Below are 18,566 nucleotides of genomic sequence, written 5' to 3'. Positions count from 1 at the left end.
ACTACAACCCCATACATTACGTGCGTATAAATACTTCACGGTTGCCCATTATTCGTCTTGCATTACTAACTGGGAGCTTAGGAGTGGCACCATGTAGTATTTTAGAGTTCATCGCAAAATAGGCAAGTATTGTTAGCCTGAGAGACCCTGAAATAAGAATCTCTAATTCCCAAGGACGCGCCCAACTTAACGAAGACGGAAAAAGAGCACAAGTATAATTTATTCTTCCAAGATATTTTGATACAGTACTGGTATATTCGTGTTAACGTACTTCTTGTGCGCAATAGAGCTCTTCGTGATGAACTTCACCCGTTGATCCTTTGTGTGCCAAACCAGTACCTGCGGGAAAACAAAGACAAAGAAAACAAAGAAAGAAACTGAATGTTAAAGCTTCTTATTTGCTTTAACCGAGAAATCGTATTTCAGCGAGCGGTAAACCGCCGCTCCATTGCACAGGGTGTTGAAACAGCGCGCCGAGCCAGTCTCGCATAGGCCAGAACCATCGGAAAAAGTAAGGAAACGTTTGTACATTCATGTTTCGAGCAATAATAACTACTAATGTTGCGAATAATAGTAAGTAACAATAACAACGAAATAAAAACTGAACGTGAGCTAATCTGACTATTTGGCGAAGTTATTGAGCTAACACTTTCAAAGTACTTTTTTGTAGCGTTGGTGTGTGAAATGAAAAATGGGGGTTGGCTGGTCTCAAAAGAACAGAAACCTAGACAAGTCAATGTGGATTTGTCTTAAAACAAAAAGCGCTAAACCTACAATTGCAGGAAGGAAGAAAAGAGAGGACAGCGCCTATCCTGTACCGTCTTTTTTTTTTTTGTATTCGTTGGTGCTGTGCTGTTAGTCGTAAGATTGCTTAGCCGGTTCGCTTGAAGCCGCTCGTCCTACTGGTGCAAAAATCGCGAAGAAACTTTGTAATTCTATTATTATCGTTATTCTCCTAAAGCGCTAAGTTGGGCGAGTTGGTTACTGTATACTAAGGAATTCATCATACTAACGAACATAAAAACAGGGACACAGCTAAAGAGAAGACGAAACACACGCTAGATATTCTAGCGTGTTCTAGCTAGATATTCTAGCAATATATTCTAGCTAGATAATCTAGCTAAATATTCTATCTAGATACTCTAGCGAAACACGCTAGATATTCTAGCGTGTGTTTCGTCTTCTCTTTAGCTGTGTCCCTGCCTTTATGCTCGCTAGTATCATGAATTCCTTAGTATACGTTATTTTCCCTTTGCGGCTTTCATTCTTCTCTCGGTTACTGTGACTCGGCACACGCCCTCATTCACATCGCCACGAGAAAAGGATATTTAAAAGGGTGTTCCTTGCTGCTTCCATAATTGTTACTTCCGTAATTGGAGCCCTCACATTACGCATGCTGGCCTCAGTACATTCCTCTAACCCCCGTTTCTAACTCAAAGGCCACGGCATATTCACTAGGTCACCTTTAGACAGTTAGAGTCACCGAGCCGTGGTGGTGTTGGGGCTGCGTGCCCGTCTCACAGTTCGAAGGTCCCTGGTTCGGACCCCCTACCGGAATCAAATACCCAATCGAGTTTTCATCTCAAGTACCTGTTTATTCTGCTTTGAGCCGTCGGCCATATGATGCTCCATCCGTGGGCCGTTTTGTGTGCCGCCTGTCTGCCAGGGGCGCCGGGTTTCTGAACGACCGAGTAAGCTGATGCTTTCGCATTGGTAGGAAGCCCCATAACTCATGAGATACGAAGAAACACCGCACAACAACGTACCATTACTATGGATTGCAACGGCCTCAAATGTGCACGGAATGGGCGTAATTTGCTTTATCTATCGGCTGTTGACCAGACAAGGTTTTGTTTTGTTATTGGCGTAGTAACATGCTGTACGGACTGCAGGAGTAGTCCATGGGAGCTTACTGTATATACTGCCACCAACGCAATGTTGTACATGAATCTCCTCAACTGGCCCGCGTGACTTTTTGTGTGAAATGAGTCTGGGGGCGTTTCACTGGCTTCCCAAAAGACTACGAAGAAGTACTACATATAAGGCCTCTACGAGCGGGGCAAAAGAAGAGAAGTTGAAGCTCGCTTTTGGATTATCCTGATTGCGGCGACAAGTTCGAGCTGTAAACAAACACATCTATTGTATGCGCTACACCACTCAACGCTTGTTTCTCGTTATGATACGGATTCATTGGGAGCCAGACGACTAATTACAACGTGTACGATTATTCCCTATTTTCATCAAACATGTGCCAACAGTAGGCTTACTATTGCTGTTAGTAACCAGTTCCTGTTACGAATATCCTCTGAAAAAAATGTTCGCCAAGAGCATTTTACAACCGGTTGCCCAATTTTTATACACTTCAGTCATTTTGCAAGAGAACTAGTGACACGCACAAGGGTAAGTTGTAGAATGACTGACGTTTCAGGAATCAGAAGGAAAGTATTTCTCTATGTGCATTGTTTAGTTGAATCGATTGGGTGATAAGAATGCCTCCTCATTGTTTAAACATATGTTTTAATAATATTAAATTTTCTTTTATACTTCTGTTTTCAATACGCAACAAACCGAAAGTTATTTTTTTTTCTTATCTTATGGGCGGTTCCATTCTAATTACCTCACCAGCCTGGGGATTAGAGACAATTTGCTTTAGCCAAATGGCGACCAAGCTTGGTCGACCAAATGGCGACCAAGCCAAATGGCGACCAAACTTGGTCGAAGTTCACTTTAGTTGAACTGCGAATAACGTGAAACAAAGATATAATAACTCTATTACAAACTCCCAGAAGCAACCTGTTGCGACGGTTAGCAATGTATTTTTTTTTTTGGCCGCAGATCCGATTACCTGCTAAGCTTTTGTACTCTATCAGTTGCCTGCAATACCTCAGTGCAGCTTCCAGTATTGTTATCGGTATATCCCTACCTCGGTGCAGTTATTGGCGAGTGGTTCCAAGTCTTTCAGGGCCACGCCGAGGCTCTCCAGAAATGCGGTCTCCAACCTTCCCAGCTTGTAGGGCATCTGGGGCTCCTTGGGCGACAGCACCAGCTGCAGGTTGACGGCGAAGCCCGCCATGTCCACAGCGAACCGCCGGTCGTACGCGTCATGGAAGCCAGTGACGCGGCCGTCACGTGACACCACGGGAGACGATATGCCAAAGCCGCCAACCAGGCCCACGGGAAACACGCCCACCTTGCGTACTCGAGTAATCTGGAGCGTACCGGAATAGAGCCGGAAAAATGACAAGCATTTAAGTTGGAGGTGGGAATTTTCAGCAACAGAATGCGTAGGTGCTATACTCGGTTACAACTCAAGAACGGCACCACCTCATGTAGTGTATCCCTCCGCCAAAGCTCCGGACCCGTGACGTCAGTGCGCGCGCGTTTTGAAAGGGGTTTGCTATGAATGCGTGATATTGTCTGCCTTGTCTCACGCAGTTTGTTTGTCGTCACTGGAGTCGTTTATAAGCATATTAAGTCCAAAAAATCACGGGAACGGCTCACGCCATGTTCAAAATATTCCCAGTAACGGCCTACTTGCGCCGCGCGCAGAAACATCCGACTAGGGTGATAAGGCACAGCGGCAACTTCCGGTGCCGTTCTTAAGTTGTCACCGAGTATAAGAGACAGCGTGTTTCTATACTGCATGTTGGTTTTTAAACCATATTTATACAAAACTGGCACACGGACGTCGAGTAATTCAACGTTAAAAGGTTTGTGGCCGCACTTGAAGCCGTAATCTGGAGTAATGTCGGCGGCTGTATGTGAGCAAGGGTATGCTGCAGGGCGGAATTCTCAGTTTCATCTATTTCATGTCCGTTTCGACGTGTTCATTTCGAGCAGGGGCCCTGATTGGCTGAAAGCAGACGGCCCGGCTGTGACGCAGCACAAGGAAGGCTTCGGCTTATGTGCATGCCATTGGTCAGATGCCTGGCAAGTGCAACTGCGTCACGAGTTAGATGTACGCGACATGGGAATTTCCGAAACGGACACAACTCAAAATTCCGCTCCGGATTCTTAACGATGAAGACAGCTGCAGTGGTTCATACATGTCCACATTACTCAGCGCGCAAGAAAACTCAGGGGTATGTGAGGCAAAATAGGAGTATTAACCGAGAACGCCAGCGTTCTTTCAGTTAAGCATATACGTCGTATTGGCTTTCACAACAAGTCAAAAGGGAAAAATGTGCTAAGCTGTGTCGAAGTCGAAGAGAGGCAATATACAAGTAAACACTAAAACAAAAAATGTAGGAAGTTCACACTAACGCGTAAGACGTGTAGGTAGCAAAGCTGTACGCAACCTTCACGGCCATCACGACTGCTCAAGTCCACGATTGCAGCTGATTTGCTTCTTCTTCGCAACGACCTTAACTCCACCTTGGTTGCTATGACGGCGAAGCAGCAAATGGAAGAAGCAGAACGAACGAACGGAAAGCGCACACTTAAACTAGGCACCCGCAGGTTAAGCGTGTACCCTATCGCGTGTTCTGTGTCGAGCAGGTGGCGTGATCCCTCTCTCCACAGTCACAGTCGAGTGAGGAAGCCGTTTCACTCTCAGGTACTAACTCATGGTCGTAGTCGAGTGGGTAAAAACGCCGTTGATCTACCAAACACAAACCCCAGTCCTGCCGATGCCGGTGATTTGTTTTTTTTATACTGTGGCACTGAGTTGTGTGAAACGCCGGAATCAACGAATTGCTAAACAGTTTCGCTGTTAAAAGAAACTCGAGCTGCGCCAGGCCGGAAGCCGCCCCCCCCCCCCCCAAAAAAAAAAAAGAAGAAATAAACAGATCCCAACATGTTGCCCGGTGTGATGGCTATGCGAACCCAGGAAAATTCATTAGAACTGAGCAACCCTCCATCGCATTTGGTAAGGGGTAGAAGGGCGACAGAGGATGAAAAGAAATGTGAAGAGCGGGAAGGGCGGAGTAGGTGCTGTGCGGCAGGGCCGGCAGAAGACCATGGTCTTTCGACGACATTTGCAGTGAACTGCAGATAAGCGGCCATTTTAGTGAATCCTGTTCTTTTGTTTAAACTTTACCCCTGAATCGCTCTAACGGTCTAAGGGAAAGGAGCTATGGCTCTGGAAAAGGAGAAAATAACAATGAGATGCACGCAAATGAAGGGAACGGTGGCCTCCACCTTTATATTTTCCAGAACTTGAGGAATGGGAGAGGAAATTACGGCTCTGTCACCTGAGCGAACACCCGGTGGTCGTACGAGTTGTCGTCGTCAGCGAAGTACAGGACCGCGGGTGTTGTGGCGTTTGCGCGTAGCCATTCGAGCGCCCTGCGCCGTGGCGCGACTCCCTTGCCAGCCGACGGCTGCTTGTGCTGGACGGGCGTCTTCCCCAGGAGATGCACACCGTCCAGCCCGGAGCGACGGAGTACGTCCCGCACCTTCCGGCCGTCGCAATGCAAGTGTACAAGAGATGCATAGATGTGCACTCATGGAAAAATGAAACGTGATTACGAAAATATGAACCAGAACACACAGATGGCGTGATTTCCTTCCATGCAGGTCAAATTGACGCGTGTATTAATTAGAGTGAAAAACTTGGGAAATGCGGCTTTCTAAATATACTGTCGCGTAGGTAGCACAATCTCCTTCATGCTTCATGTAATCGTGTAATCGCCAACATCGTGTAATCGCCTTGTTGAGCGTACGTGTCATGTGCGGTAGGCTGTCGTTGGAACTGCAGAGGACGACGTCAACGCTCCAGCATCTTGCGCTCGTGTGTCAGCCATATTTGACGAGGCCCACTGTTCGAGTACCCCTGCTGCCTGGCCTTTCCGGTTACGCGCCACGCCAGGGTGCATCGCAACCCTGCCGCATACGCCTTCGTTTACCAAAATGCAACAATACCAACCACGTGCCGTTATTTCGCCTACACGAACGGTATTTTTTCCATTTTTCGTGTTCTGCGTCATATCTTCGTGTTCGCATTTCATTTCTTCATGACTGTGCATGTACAGGGCGTAAAAAAAGGAAATGCGTGCGTGTAAAATCAATATGAACGTACGAATTGCAGGATTTCCGTTTCCCGACAATGGACAATGGCTGAATTCGATAATAATCCCTTTGTTTCATGTGAGGCTCTCTTGGTGTAGCTAGTCTCTAGAAAGAAAAAAATATTGTTGTCTACCCAGATTATGCATGGTGGCATGTCAAAAACGCCTGTAAAGCTTCTTGCAGAAATTTGCCCAGTAAAAGAAATCCCTCATTGTGAAAGCTTCAACCCGCGGCTCCCCCGTCGAGCTATTGTGCTGGTTTCGCCAATCTATCTAGCCCCAGCCCGAATTGGCAGCAGGGAAACATTTAGCTTTCCTTGGAAGGGAACACTATTGCTGCTTTTACTGGATGGCCGATGTCTCTTCGCAATAACACTCTTGTCAGCGGTGAAAGGAAGCAAACGTATTTTGTGAATGGAATCCTGCATGCGTTTGGTAAGAAGTATTGTTTTAAATCCGGAAAGTTCTAGTTGACGTCCCAATTTACGTGTCCGTGGTTCATTCGGTTTCGTGGGATTCTGCCTCGCTAAGGAGATAGGCTTCAGTGTACGGCACTAAGCGATTGCACTGAATTTCAGAATCATGCATCTAACACATGCGCAATAATACGGGTATACATCCCTTATTTCATTACTCACTCGACATATAGAGTATGTTTGTGTGTACGCCTGTGTGGGGGGCAGGGCACCACTGCATGTGTTTCGAGGTTGATTGATTGATTGATTGATTGATTGATTGATTGATTGATTGATTGATTGATTGATTGATTGATTGATTGATTGATTGATTGATTGATTGATTGATTGATTGATTGATTGATTGATTGATTGATTGATTGATTGATTGATTGATTGTGAGGTGTAACGCGCCTGAGGTGTAACGCGCCGACGCTACACAGGCCATGAGGCGCGCCGTAGTGGAAGGCTCTGGAATAATTTTGACCACCTGGGGATCTTTAACGTGCGCCGAAATCTCGAGCACACGGGCGTTTTCGCTTTCCGCCTCCATCAGAAACATGTATGAGATGCTCTCGAGGGTGGGCGGTAGACATTAGGACTATGGTGGCCTGAAAGGTATGCCATTGTTCATACATAAGGTGATAACGTCAGCGAAGATTTAAAAAACGTCAAAGTAAAGCATTTTACATGTATACGCACAGACCAGTGCTGACACCATGTAACGGTGTAGCGAGCCAACCACCGTCCACTGAGTGCTATGTGGACCTCCACGACAAACTTTTCCGTCGCGCGTCAGAGTAGCATAGAGCGCCGTAGGTAGGTGTCCGGAGAGCTCCAGATACCAACCAGTGTTGCGTAATAGGCGTCCCCATTCCATTCCAATTCCATTCCGGGGAATTACAAGTTGCCTAAATTCCATTCCTTTCAATTCCTCGAAATGCCGGAACATCGCCCATTCCCACTCCGGGAATGGCCGGGCAGTTCAATTCCGTTCCTCTAATTCATCAACGTATTATTGGGTGATTATCAAGTTACCAATGAACCCACCATTAAGCTGATGTTATTACACGCATTAAGAACTGCTAAAATACGCAAAACACGTAACCAAGGTCGAGGGATAGTGGCTTTGTGGCATATCTCGTTCAGTGCAATCACCCTACTAATTCCCCGGGGGCCGTTTTCCAGGTAGTTATTATAGTATTTGCATGGTCAGCACGTCTCTAGGAGTTGTGATGCTTTAATATTGTTTAAGTGTGAATGTGGTAATGCTAACGTGACGACATGTTCTATTTTTGTGCTGACAAAAGTATGGTTGAAGAAGACAATATATTCCTTAAGCAGTAAACAGCGTATGGAGTGGTCGTGAGCATGGTTAGAACTGTAATTTTGTTAACGAGGATGGGTGCGTTATTTTACTATTGATATTTCAATATTGACCGCTATTAATCACTTCCCCTGGTCGTTTTTTTATGAACAGAACAGCTGATGGCGCAAGCGCAACCACATGGCGCCATTGCTCACCAGTTTAGAGGGTGCGTACGCGTCCTCGACGATGATCCAGAAGATCTTCGCCTCTGTCAGCATGAGCGCCTGCGACAGCCGCGTCAGGTCGGGAGCCTGGGTTGGCCGCTTGTACGTGGGCGTGACCACGTACACCACCACGTGACCGAGAGCGCAGTCAGGCGACCCAGCTAAGCAGAATGGGGGCTGGAAGAGCACGTGCTGCGCTGCAAATGGTTGCAGTGGCAGGAAATATTACTTCGGCGTAAAGTCGGCGAGGAGCAAGAGTTTCTGGCCAAGCATAAATTAAGCCGAGTACGAGATAGATGAATTAATGAAATCCAACTCGCTTAACCAAGGAGTCAACATGGGTCTATACCGGGAATCGACATGGGTATACAATGGAGTAAAGAGGAAGCAGGATGGAGTTAAGAGCTGTGTTTAGGTCAGCTTCATGTGAGGATACCTAAAACACGTTTCACAAACTTTGGGGTAAACTTGAGCAGTTGTTAGGTTGTGTGTTCAAGGACATTTGAACCGAATATTGGTTTCTCACAAAGAGCAAGAGTCCTACAGTTACGCTCACAAGCTTCTCACCTCTTCTCTGCGCTTAGTTTGAGCTTTGTGTTGCTGGCTGTTTACTTTTCTCAGCGGGAGTGCATCGACAATGGACTTTTTAGCTACTATTGATTGCTTGATTGATTGATTGATTGATTGATTGATTGATTGATTGATTGATTGATTGATTGATTGATTGATTGATTGATTGATTGATTGATTGATTGATTCATTCATTCATTCATTCATTCATTCATTTGTTACAGGTCCAGCCGTGTGGAAGGCGCCCTTACTCCGAGATACCTAAGCTTCTGCAGTTAGCCCTCTTGCTAGGCCGGGGCAGGGAATGCAATACGGGATGCAATTAAACAAAGCTCTCTCTTTAGACATCGCACAGGAGCTTTTGAGGCAGGCGACGCCATCGTGAGCAGTTACAACAAAGCAACGAGTCGTGCAGCACATCTCTAGGGACAGTTGCGCCTGATGTGGGAATGGACGCAAAGAGGAGCAGTGGCGAGTGCGTAGATAAGTGCAGTGAAAGCTCGTTAATTCAAACTTCAATCATTCGAATTTATGGGTAATTTGAACTGTGTGATTTGGCCCGCCACGGCTCCATAGAATTCTATCTATGGCAACGCCCGTTCATTCGAACGCGAGTAGGTTCCGCACTTATAATTCCATCTACGTGTCAACGCCGGTGGCTTGGCGCAGGTCTTGCAGCTTGAGAAACGCAGCCGCTGCCTGCGTGCGAGTCTGCGTCGCCTGTAGGCCGAAAGGAAGACTGGTTTCAAAAGGCAAAATCGGGTAAAGCCAATCTGAAACCTGCATGGCGGGCGTTCCGCGGACTTCGTCGATGTGGACGCGATTGCAGGGGTGTATGGTGCGGGGCAGATTACGACATCAATTCCCAGGTAAGAAGCGCGGAACCTGTCGTTGCCAGTGACGACGGGGAGGAAGGGGAGAAAGAACCAACACAGAGAACGGAACCAGGGCGGCCGTCCTCTCAGAAGTCGTGGCTGCATAGAATGCCGCCAGTCTCATCGTCAGTTTTGAAAATGAAGAGGAGGTCTTATGCTACATTCGTCAATTACAGTATAACGTGCTGGCTGTCGCTTTAACTTCAAAAGTCAGAGTGCAACTACGTACTTCTTCCTAGCATCAAATTGTTAGCATGGCCTGCTGCTTCCCAATCGCAATGTGCTCTTGTTATTGTTCAATTCCGTTAGTTCAAGCTTCCACTAATTCGAACTGCGATGGCTTCCCCGTGCGTTTCTAATTAACGAGCTTTTGCTCTACAAGTTACGAGACACGTTCAACACCTCAATAACCCTAGCGAACACGTTGTCATTCGTGCCACCAGTTCATGACGGGGGAAGGAAGACAGCTGAGAAGCTGCATGCAGTCCACATCTTCCTGACGGCTGGTAACAGCCGGTTTGGCGGTTTTCGGAGGTCCACATAAACAATATATGTATACGGTGAAAATAAACGGTGTCGTCTTGTCGTGGATGTAGCCGAGGCATCACCCCAGGAAAAAGGCCATTGCAACAGGGCTGATCATCTGGGTGAAAGCAGACGTGAAATCCGCATAAGGTTGATTGGCACCAGAGCTGCCAGGTCCTCAGAAAACAAATTCGCCGGAAAATTGCCTGAAGTAGCCAAAAAAAGTCACCACCTTAAAGGGAATGTTTGAACAGCGTCCAGAAATGTCGCCATTTTCAGAAAGGCGGTGCCAGTAAGTACTTTTTGATTACCTTGCGGAAAAATGCAGAAATGCCGAGTTGTAGAAAACTCTATCGCAAATTTTATTCTTTTGCTGTGGGGCGGGAAAGCAACAGCGGTTGACCACTGTCAACGAGAAAGGTAATATATCTACTATTAGGTGAACAATTCAAAGATAATGAATGACTTAGGACGGTCGTTCGCTGCTCACCGTGTTTTACCACTTTTGCTCCCTCTTTACATTCCCGGGCCTATTTTACATTGTCAGACACATTTCCCACCACTCTGCATTAAATTGAAAGCTCCCGTAAACTATTGAAGCATTACAATCTAAACCGACGGCGTTGATTGAAGGCGTTGGCGCTGTTCATGCGACATCGGGTGCCGGATATTAAGAAGAGCAAGGCCAATTACAATTTCTGCCGGTAAGTAGCGCTGTATGGTGGTGTGTTTGAGCGACTCTCTTTCGTTAGGCCCTATTTCTAGACTGTTACATCACCGTCACCTGCTAAAAGTTTTGTTCTGTTCGGATTGTTCAGTTTGCCTCGAAGGCTGATAGCGAAAACGTTTATTGAATGCACCGAAGTCGTATAAGGCCCTTTTTGTGGAAACTGGGGCTTCGGAAGTGCCCGGAAATATAAAATCACCAATGCTCAAAAGAGCCATAAAGTAGCCAAGTCACCACACTGAAATTTTCGTCGCCACAAACACCGAAATGTCTCCAGTTAGGCGACAAATGGCCGAACCTGGCAACCCTGATTGGTAACCCCCTAAAGAAACGTAGTTATCGGTAGTTGTTACTGACTCGTACGCAGCGGGATTAGGGACCTCGTATACACACTCCACCCCCCTCCCACCACCCTCTCCGTGCGCGAGCGCAACTGAGGAAATAGATTTTTATTTTATTTATTCACGCTATTATTTACGACATTTATTTACACACAAACACCATGAAACTTTTTGGGAAAGCTCACTGATACTTTGGTACCAGAAAGGTGCAAGACAACATGGCGTACACCGATACCAAAGCAGTGTGGTACCACGAGCAAAGTTTTGCATATTAAGAATAGGTTATTGATGTTGAAGTCCTTCGAAGCAGCAGCGTAGGATGCAACGCATTCTACGCATCAGTGTTATTTCTGTTTTTCAAGTGCTGCGTAATAATTTCTTCTTGAATGTGAACATCCTCCACCGAACTCTGTGTGGATGGGTGATACCTGAGGAAGAGGCAAATACACCAACCAAGGGCGTTTATTGAAACAGTCACCACTGATTAAGGAGCCGAGGAGGCTCCGAAACGTTGGGACCGCATTCAATAGGCGGCCTTGGTTGGTGTATCTCCCTTTTCCTCTAATTTGTTTTTACTAAGCAAAGCAGCGTTACCTCGAACTTCCTTCTTTCGCGTCCCTTGCTTCCTTTCCGCACCATAAATTGCCATGCATAAAGAGATCTAAACTTACATCCGCCCCAGTTTGTGTGTGTGCGTGCGTGTGCGTGCGTCTGTGCGTGTGTGCGTGTGTGCGTGCGTGCGCGTGGGTGTGCGTGCATGCGCGGGGGCATGTGCTTGGGTGTTTGCTTCACGCTTGCGTCGTGTCTGTGTGTGTGAGTTCACGGACATACAAGTGCGCGTGTCACACCGCCGTAGCTTGACCATTTGAACGTAAAAAACGACAGACGTATACCTCTACTAAGCGCACAAGCGATAATGTCGGAACCTTTTTGCGCAGTCTGCTTTCTCGTTCCCAGTCAGTCTTGCAACTTGCAAGCAAGGGGTTCCATCTATATCTGGTACCTACGGGTTAGGTGTATCAATTGCCGTTGTATTCATGGCGATACATGGAATAACGGCAAACACGTGGGCTTTTTTGCCCGGTGATGTACGATTCTTAGAAATTCTGCTGCTGGGTCTCTAGAAAGAGGAAAGACATGCAAAGAGATATGTCAAAGAGCCCGCTGACATGCAATGGGAACAGTTAACGGACTAGAAAACGGAGTAAATCAGAAAGCGGAGCACCAGACACGCCACGCATTCCTGCGATCGATATTTGGGCACTCATTGCGGTTTGGTCGAATAGACCGCAATCGAAAACCGCTCTCCATAAAATAGCGGAGCTCGGAAAAAGGCAACGCGATTTCGTTGAAGACTGTCTTTGTAAGAATTACCAGTGCTCCCGAAGTTTGCAGGGTACACTTTTAGTTCGCGAGCACTAGGAGAGCCGACTATAATATGTGCCGAAATTCATAGAATGGTCACGGATGCGGTAAAGAAACGAATGAACATCGCCACAGCCGCAGGGGGGGGGGGGGGAGGGGGGTATGAATGATAACAATAATAATAGTAATAATCATCATCGGCCTATCATCGCCCAGTGCCGGACAAAGGCCTCTCCCATGGATCTCCATTTATCCCGGTCCTGCGCTGACCGCCGCCAATTTATCCCCGCAAACTTGTGATCTCATCTGCCCATCTAACTTTCTGCCGCCCCCTGTCACGCTTGCCTTCTCTAGGGATCCACTCGGTTACCCTTAATGACCAACGGTTATCTTGCTTTCGCGTTACATGCCATGCCCACGCCCATTTCTTCTTCTTCATTTCTACTAATATGTCCTTAACACGTGTTTGTTCCATGACCCACTCCGCTCTCTTCTTGTCCCGTAATGTTACACCTATCACCTTCCGTTCCATTGCTCGATGAGTCGTCCTGTATTTAAGTTGAACCCTCTTAGTGGGCCTCCAAGTTTCTGCCCCGTAGGTGAGTATCGGTAAGATGCAGCTGTCATACACTTTCTTCTTCAGGGACACCGGTAGGCTGCCATTCATTATCTGAGAATGCCTGCCGAATGCGCTCCACCCCATTCTTATCCTTCTAATTATCTCTGCCTCATGGTTGGGATCCGGGGTCACTACTTGGCCTAAGTAGATATATTCGCTTACCACTTACACTGCGTCGCCACCTATCTCAAACCGCTGTGCTCTCCTGAGGTTATTAAGCATTACTTGAGTTTCCTTTATGGAATATAGTTTAGTTTTCTGCATAGCATAGCAGCGGTTGCATGGAGGCAGAATGATAATACAGCTGAGCAAAAACAATCCCGGTGGTGTCAGTACGAGCCACACCTGCGCAGTGGTGGACTGCGTCATATTTGGGGTGCGTGGCTAGGCGAGAGAGTGTTTCCGGGCAGTTTTGTGTACGGCCTCCGCTATCAGCAACGGCGCGAGAGAAAAGGTGCGCCCGCCGATACTGGGAAAGGGCTAAAGGCCCGGAAAGAAAACAGTCCGATGCACACACGTTGAAGAGAACAAGCACTATCAATTAGGGACCGCTTAGTGACGAAAGCGAAACAAATGGGGCCTGCTTGCCCACTCAGAATGAATTTGCATCAGATTGTTCCGCAATGTTGTGTTACTCCTGTTGTATATATACTTAGCTTCAGCCAAAAAGAAAATTTTGCAGAAATTCGGAGAATTATCTACTAATGCGTAGCATTCTTATGCCGCTTGTCTTGAGTGTTAGTTTTGAGTCAAAGTTTTTGGTTTTCTAAATCCCGTCCGACAATTATCTACATGTACGCTATTATAACTATTATATGTGAAACTTCAGCAAAATCTGCATTTTTGTCGAAATGCAGGTCGCTATACGGTTTGCCACTTTCCGTATTTTTTTATATTTTTGTTATTGAATATTTTCCAAAATTTTGTTCCAGCAATTATCTCCATTTACGTTATTATAAGGATTACATTTGAAACTTTCCCCGAAATCTGCAATATTGTGGAAATGTAGGGCGTTACGCGGTTCGCCAGTTTTCGTAATTATTTTTTTTTAATTCTCTATTATGACGATTACAGGTGGAACTTTCGCGATATCTGCATTATTGTGGAAATGCCATGCGTTATACGTTTTGACATTTTGCGTAATTTTTCAATAGTTTTCTTATTCTTTAGTTCTTTAAAATTTTGCCGCACCATTAAGCTCCATTTACGGGACTATAACAATTACATTTGGAAGTTTTGCTAAATCTTCATTATTGTGAAAATGCAGGGCGTTACACGGTTCACCATTTTTCGTATATATGTAATATTTTTCTTATTTTTTTTTAGTTTTCAAAATTTCTTTCGACGAATTACTTCCATTTAGGCTCTTATAACGATTACAGGTGGAACCTTTGCGAAATCTTCATTATTGTGGAAATGCAGGGTGTTACACGTTTCGCCAATTCTTTTTTTTTTGGTTTTTCAAAATTTCGCTCGACGAATTACCTCTACTTACGCTATTTTAACGATTACAGCCGGAACTTTCGTGAAATATGCATTTTTGTGGAAATGCAGGGCGTTACACGGTCCTGGCTGTGGGGGTACTCGGCAACGAACGCTACGCCTTAAAAACATACTCAGAGTCCCCTTATGTATTCCCTCAGAAGATTTGCAACAATGGCTTTAGCGCTCCTCCATAGTCGCCGGAGATCAGTATCCGGTCCTCGCGTCTCTTTGAACCCTCAATGTGTCGCCTCGCGTCGCTTGGGGCCTCTGCACAGAAATAAAGTTTGCCGCCCCGTAAGTCGATGTCAATTGTATTGCCGTACTCTGCACATAGACTCCGAATGGACACAGCGCGTAACCACAGGCCATACGAGCTTAATCCAATCGTACGTAAGGCCCCACAGAGGCTGCGGCATTCAAGTCCTCGCAGGGGCGCCGTAGTGAAGCAGAGACCACGAGTGCTCGTGCAAAAACACAGGCGCCAACTGTGGTAACGCGATTCGATCACCGTGTCACCACTTTGCATGGTCGGTACGCTCCACGCAGGCGGTTCAGCAGTTACCGGGGCAGCCGCGTGCACCGCGAGAGCGCTGGGATCTGCTCGACTCTGCGAGCTGGGATGAGAGGGGGGCAAATGACATCCCCAGCTTCGTCCTCCCCTCAAGCTCAAATCTTCTTTCTTGACCTCACCTAAACCTCAACTTCACCATTGAGGTTGAGGTTGAGTTTGAGGTAGGCAAACTCACGTCAGCATGCGCTAGCGCCACGCATTACACCTCAACCTCACTTCACCCCTACCCTAACCTGTAATTCGGCCTGACATCAGCAGAAGCTGAAATTTATTTATTTATTTATTTATTTATTTATTTATTTATTTATTTATTTATTTATTTATTTATTTATTTATTATATAAAATTTTTGGGCCATTTTTTGTCCCAAGCGGGTGTAGCTTGGCACGAAATCGGCATGAAAATACGCAGTAGCATACCACACGGAATGCAATGTCTGACACAGTTCACCCAGTTGAATCTTTGTTCGTTCTTGTGCACATAATATGTATTGTTTTTGTACCTTCTTTTCGCATCCTGGTGTTATTTCGCATCTATGTACCCTTGCATCTTTCTAATCACTCAGATTGCCCCCCTTGAATTGTACCTCGTGTTTTCACACAGTTTTTTACTTGTATTAGAAAAGAATTGCGGTTTTTTTTTGTATAGATCCAAATCCATCCTTCTAGCTATGAACCCAGTTGCTGTTCCCAGCATTTGTACATATTAAAATTTACGATTTAGAAAATCTGGTTCTTTCTTTCTTTCTTTCTCTCTTTCTTTCTTTCTTTCTTTCTTTCTTTCTTACTTACTTACTTACTTACTCACTCACTCACTCACTCACTCACTCACTCACTCACTCACTCACTCACTCACTCACTCACTCACTCACTCACTCACTTACTTACTTACTTACTTACTTGCTTGCTTGCTTGCTTGCTTGCTTGCTTACTTACTTACTTACCTACTTACTTACCTACTTACTTACTTACTTACTTGCTTACTTGCTTACTTACTTACTTGCTTGCTTGCTTGCTTGCTTGCTTGCTTACTTGCTTACTTGCTTACTTACTTACTGACTTACTTACTTGCTTACTTGCTTACTTACTTACTTACCTACTTACTTACTTACTTACTTACTTCCTTTCTTTCTTTCTTTCTTTCTTTCTTTCTTTCTTTCTTTCTTTCTTTCTTTCTTTCTTTCTTTCTTTCTTTCTTTCTTTCTTTTCCTTCTTTCTTTCTTTCTTTTCCTTCTTTCCAAATATAATACTGACTATATCATCAATACTGGCTTCATTAGCCTTTCAAACTAAACGGGAGGAACGCAGAACATGATGAGAGATTGCGGCTTTATTCCCCCCACGTGTGAATAAAAAAGATCTATAGGGACCTGTCTTAAAAATTTAAACCTTCCAGAGATATGAGACACCAGCTCCTATCTGGTGTCTTTCTAATCTCGTGCACCACTTCACACACCTCAGTGACTTCTTACCGTACTTGGCGTATTCACGAGACCTTCCAAGAGAACTCCCGCCCCTGCTCATAGCTTTGGAATACAAATTAAAATCCCGAGAAGCGGCAGAAAGCTGGTGAAATGGTCACCTTGAAAAGCTGGCGTTATAGGAGAATGATTCTTAGAAATTTTACTTTTATTGCAGCGATAACTTTGGTGATCATGTGTATGCCGTGACGTACGTACGTAGGCACGCATTAATTATCTTACGGGCAAATTTTACCCTGGAGCTTGACGTGTAATACCTAATGATAAAATGTCAGAGGATGGTGTGTACACTCAAAAGTTAGGTAACTAATTTTCGATATCCCTTCCAGCTCCACCCTCACGAAACCTCAGACTCGTTGCCTCAGGTTGAGGTCGAACAGCCGTCCTCACTCACTCGGCAGGTTATAACCTTTGTGCTGACCTTAGCCTCACCTCACAGGGTGAGGTGGAGGCCCATAGTTTAAGGTCGCCCGTATGAGGTTGTCTCTCCTTGGCTAGTATTCCTCTCCGCAGCCTTGCGTCATCCGAGCACCTAAGTAACCGCATCCGGGAGGGGTCATGCCCACGGCGCGCTCTCAGAGGGCCGCCAAACTCGCCCGTGTGTGTGACTCTTACTACTATCGCAGTCATCGTCAGACGGCCCCAACACCGCTATGGCGGTAATATTAATAAAACTGCACGAACCGTCTCCACTTCAAGCACTAGATCACAAGGCAGACATTTGGGTCGTTACAGAGAGAAGATGTAGGTCAGCCCACGGAGCCCTCAAAAGAAAGTAGGTTAACAGTAATGCGAGAGATAAGAAGTATGTTACCCAGAGCAAAAGTGCCCGAACTCCCGCCAGTCATATCCTAGCGTAATGGACATACAGCTCGGAGTGTTTGTAGTTTGGTAGGCCTGCACTACAATGTAAATCAGCCGGACTTCAGTTGTACCGCATCAAAGAGAACGAATCGTTTTAATGTTTCAGTGACTTTTCAGTGAGCGCGTGCTTTGTTGCGTGCATAACTCTACGCATGGGTCGGAATAGTTCCGAGTAGCCCTCCGGTAGTCAGGTGCTTCTACGTTCCCAGTTCGTTTGTTCGATGGTTATCCTTCGTGATATTCTTGCTTGTGCTATGATAAACTTGGTCATGCTGCGCACATTACCCAAGCGAGATACAAATCAAGGTAAAAGATAAATATTCGTAGATACATTCTTACGATTGTCGCCTCCGTCTCACAAGAGGTAGTCGCGGCACGCTGAAATCTACGAACCATGCACCCCAAGTTTCCTTGGGCAGCACCATATACGGTAGACCTCTTATTGCTCGTTCTGTTCCGTGATTCTATCACTAAATTCGGCTTTGTTGGGCATACTGATATAATTTAAGACAGGCAAGAACGCTTAATGCTATTTATTTTGAGGTCTTTGGCTTTAGTATTGCAATTTGTTTTTGTTTTCTTTATTTCACGCCTAGGGAAAAAATCTACCATCCCATCCTAAAGAAAGTTGAGAGAAGCGCGAAAGCGACGATTTTTCACGCACTAAGCAGACGCATCTACGAACGATCCACATGTATACCGATACGTTATGAGATAAAGGTACACTAGTGTACTCCTCCTTCACGATCGATGCATGTGTTGTTTTATGCAGAAACGTTCCTTTGTCGCGATTTTCAACCGATCTTTTCAACCCATTACATGCCCGGTTTCACGCCTGTAGAGTCGTCTTAGCGGGTAGCTGTCATGTGATTTGCTTCGGAATACTTTTGATAGCAGAAGAGGTAGACCCGTTTTCTGTAATCATACTCCCTCCACAGATGGCTATCCTTCACTGCAGAACAGGCAACGTGGAAAAGCCAGCTTGCAAAAACCAAGATTACTCGAATATTTTGAAAGTCTGCTTCGCCTTTAAGCACAAATGCATTGCTCCGTATACATTCTTTTCAGGAGCACTTTAAGCTGTTTTATATCAAAATATGAGGGCCCTAGAACCTATCCGTATTTTTTTTATGAGAGCTCTTCGGTCGG

At 45.7% G+C, this 18,566-nt stretch overlaps 1 protein-coding gene across 2 annotated transcripts in view; it reads right to left on the bottom strand.

The window, feature by feature from the left end:
* Nucleotides 1-200: 200 nt before the first annotated feature.
* Nucleotides 201-18,566, bottom strand: part of LOC144179243 (galactosylgalactosylxylosylprotein 3-beta-glucuronosyltransferase S-like) — a 65,844-nt gene continuing 47,478 nt past the window's right edge. For both annotated transcript variants that reach the window (XM_077707532.1, XM_077707533.1), the window contains exons 3-6: nt 7,988-8,193; nt 5,193-5,396; nt 2,924-3,208; nt 201-339 (exon numbers count right to left, since the gene is read on the bottom strand). In XM_077707532.1, the coding sequence (XP_077563658.1) occupies nt 220-339; nt 2,924-3,208; nt 5,193-5,396; nt 7,988-8,193 (815 nt within the window). In that variant the 3' untranslated portion in view covers nt 201-219. The remainder of the gene's footprint in view (nt 340-2,923; nt 3,209-5,192; nt 5,397-7,987; nt 8,194-18,566) is intronic.

Source organism: Haemaphysalis longicornis, unplaced genomic scaffold (assembly GCF_048455015.1).
Source record: "Haemaphysalis longicornis isolate Haplotype H1 unplaced genomic scaffold, Haemaphysalis longicornis Haplotype H1 scaffold_4, whole genome shotgun sequence".
Classification (NCBI taxonomy): domain Eukaryota; kingdom Metazoa; phylum Arthropoda; class Arachnida; order Ixodida; family Ixodidae; genus Haemaphysalis; species Haemaphysalis longicornis.
The sequence above is the reverse complement of the archived record's forward strand: the minus strand, read 5'-3'. Positions and strand labels throughout refer to the sequence as shown.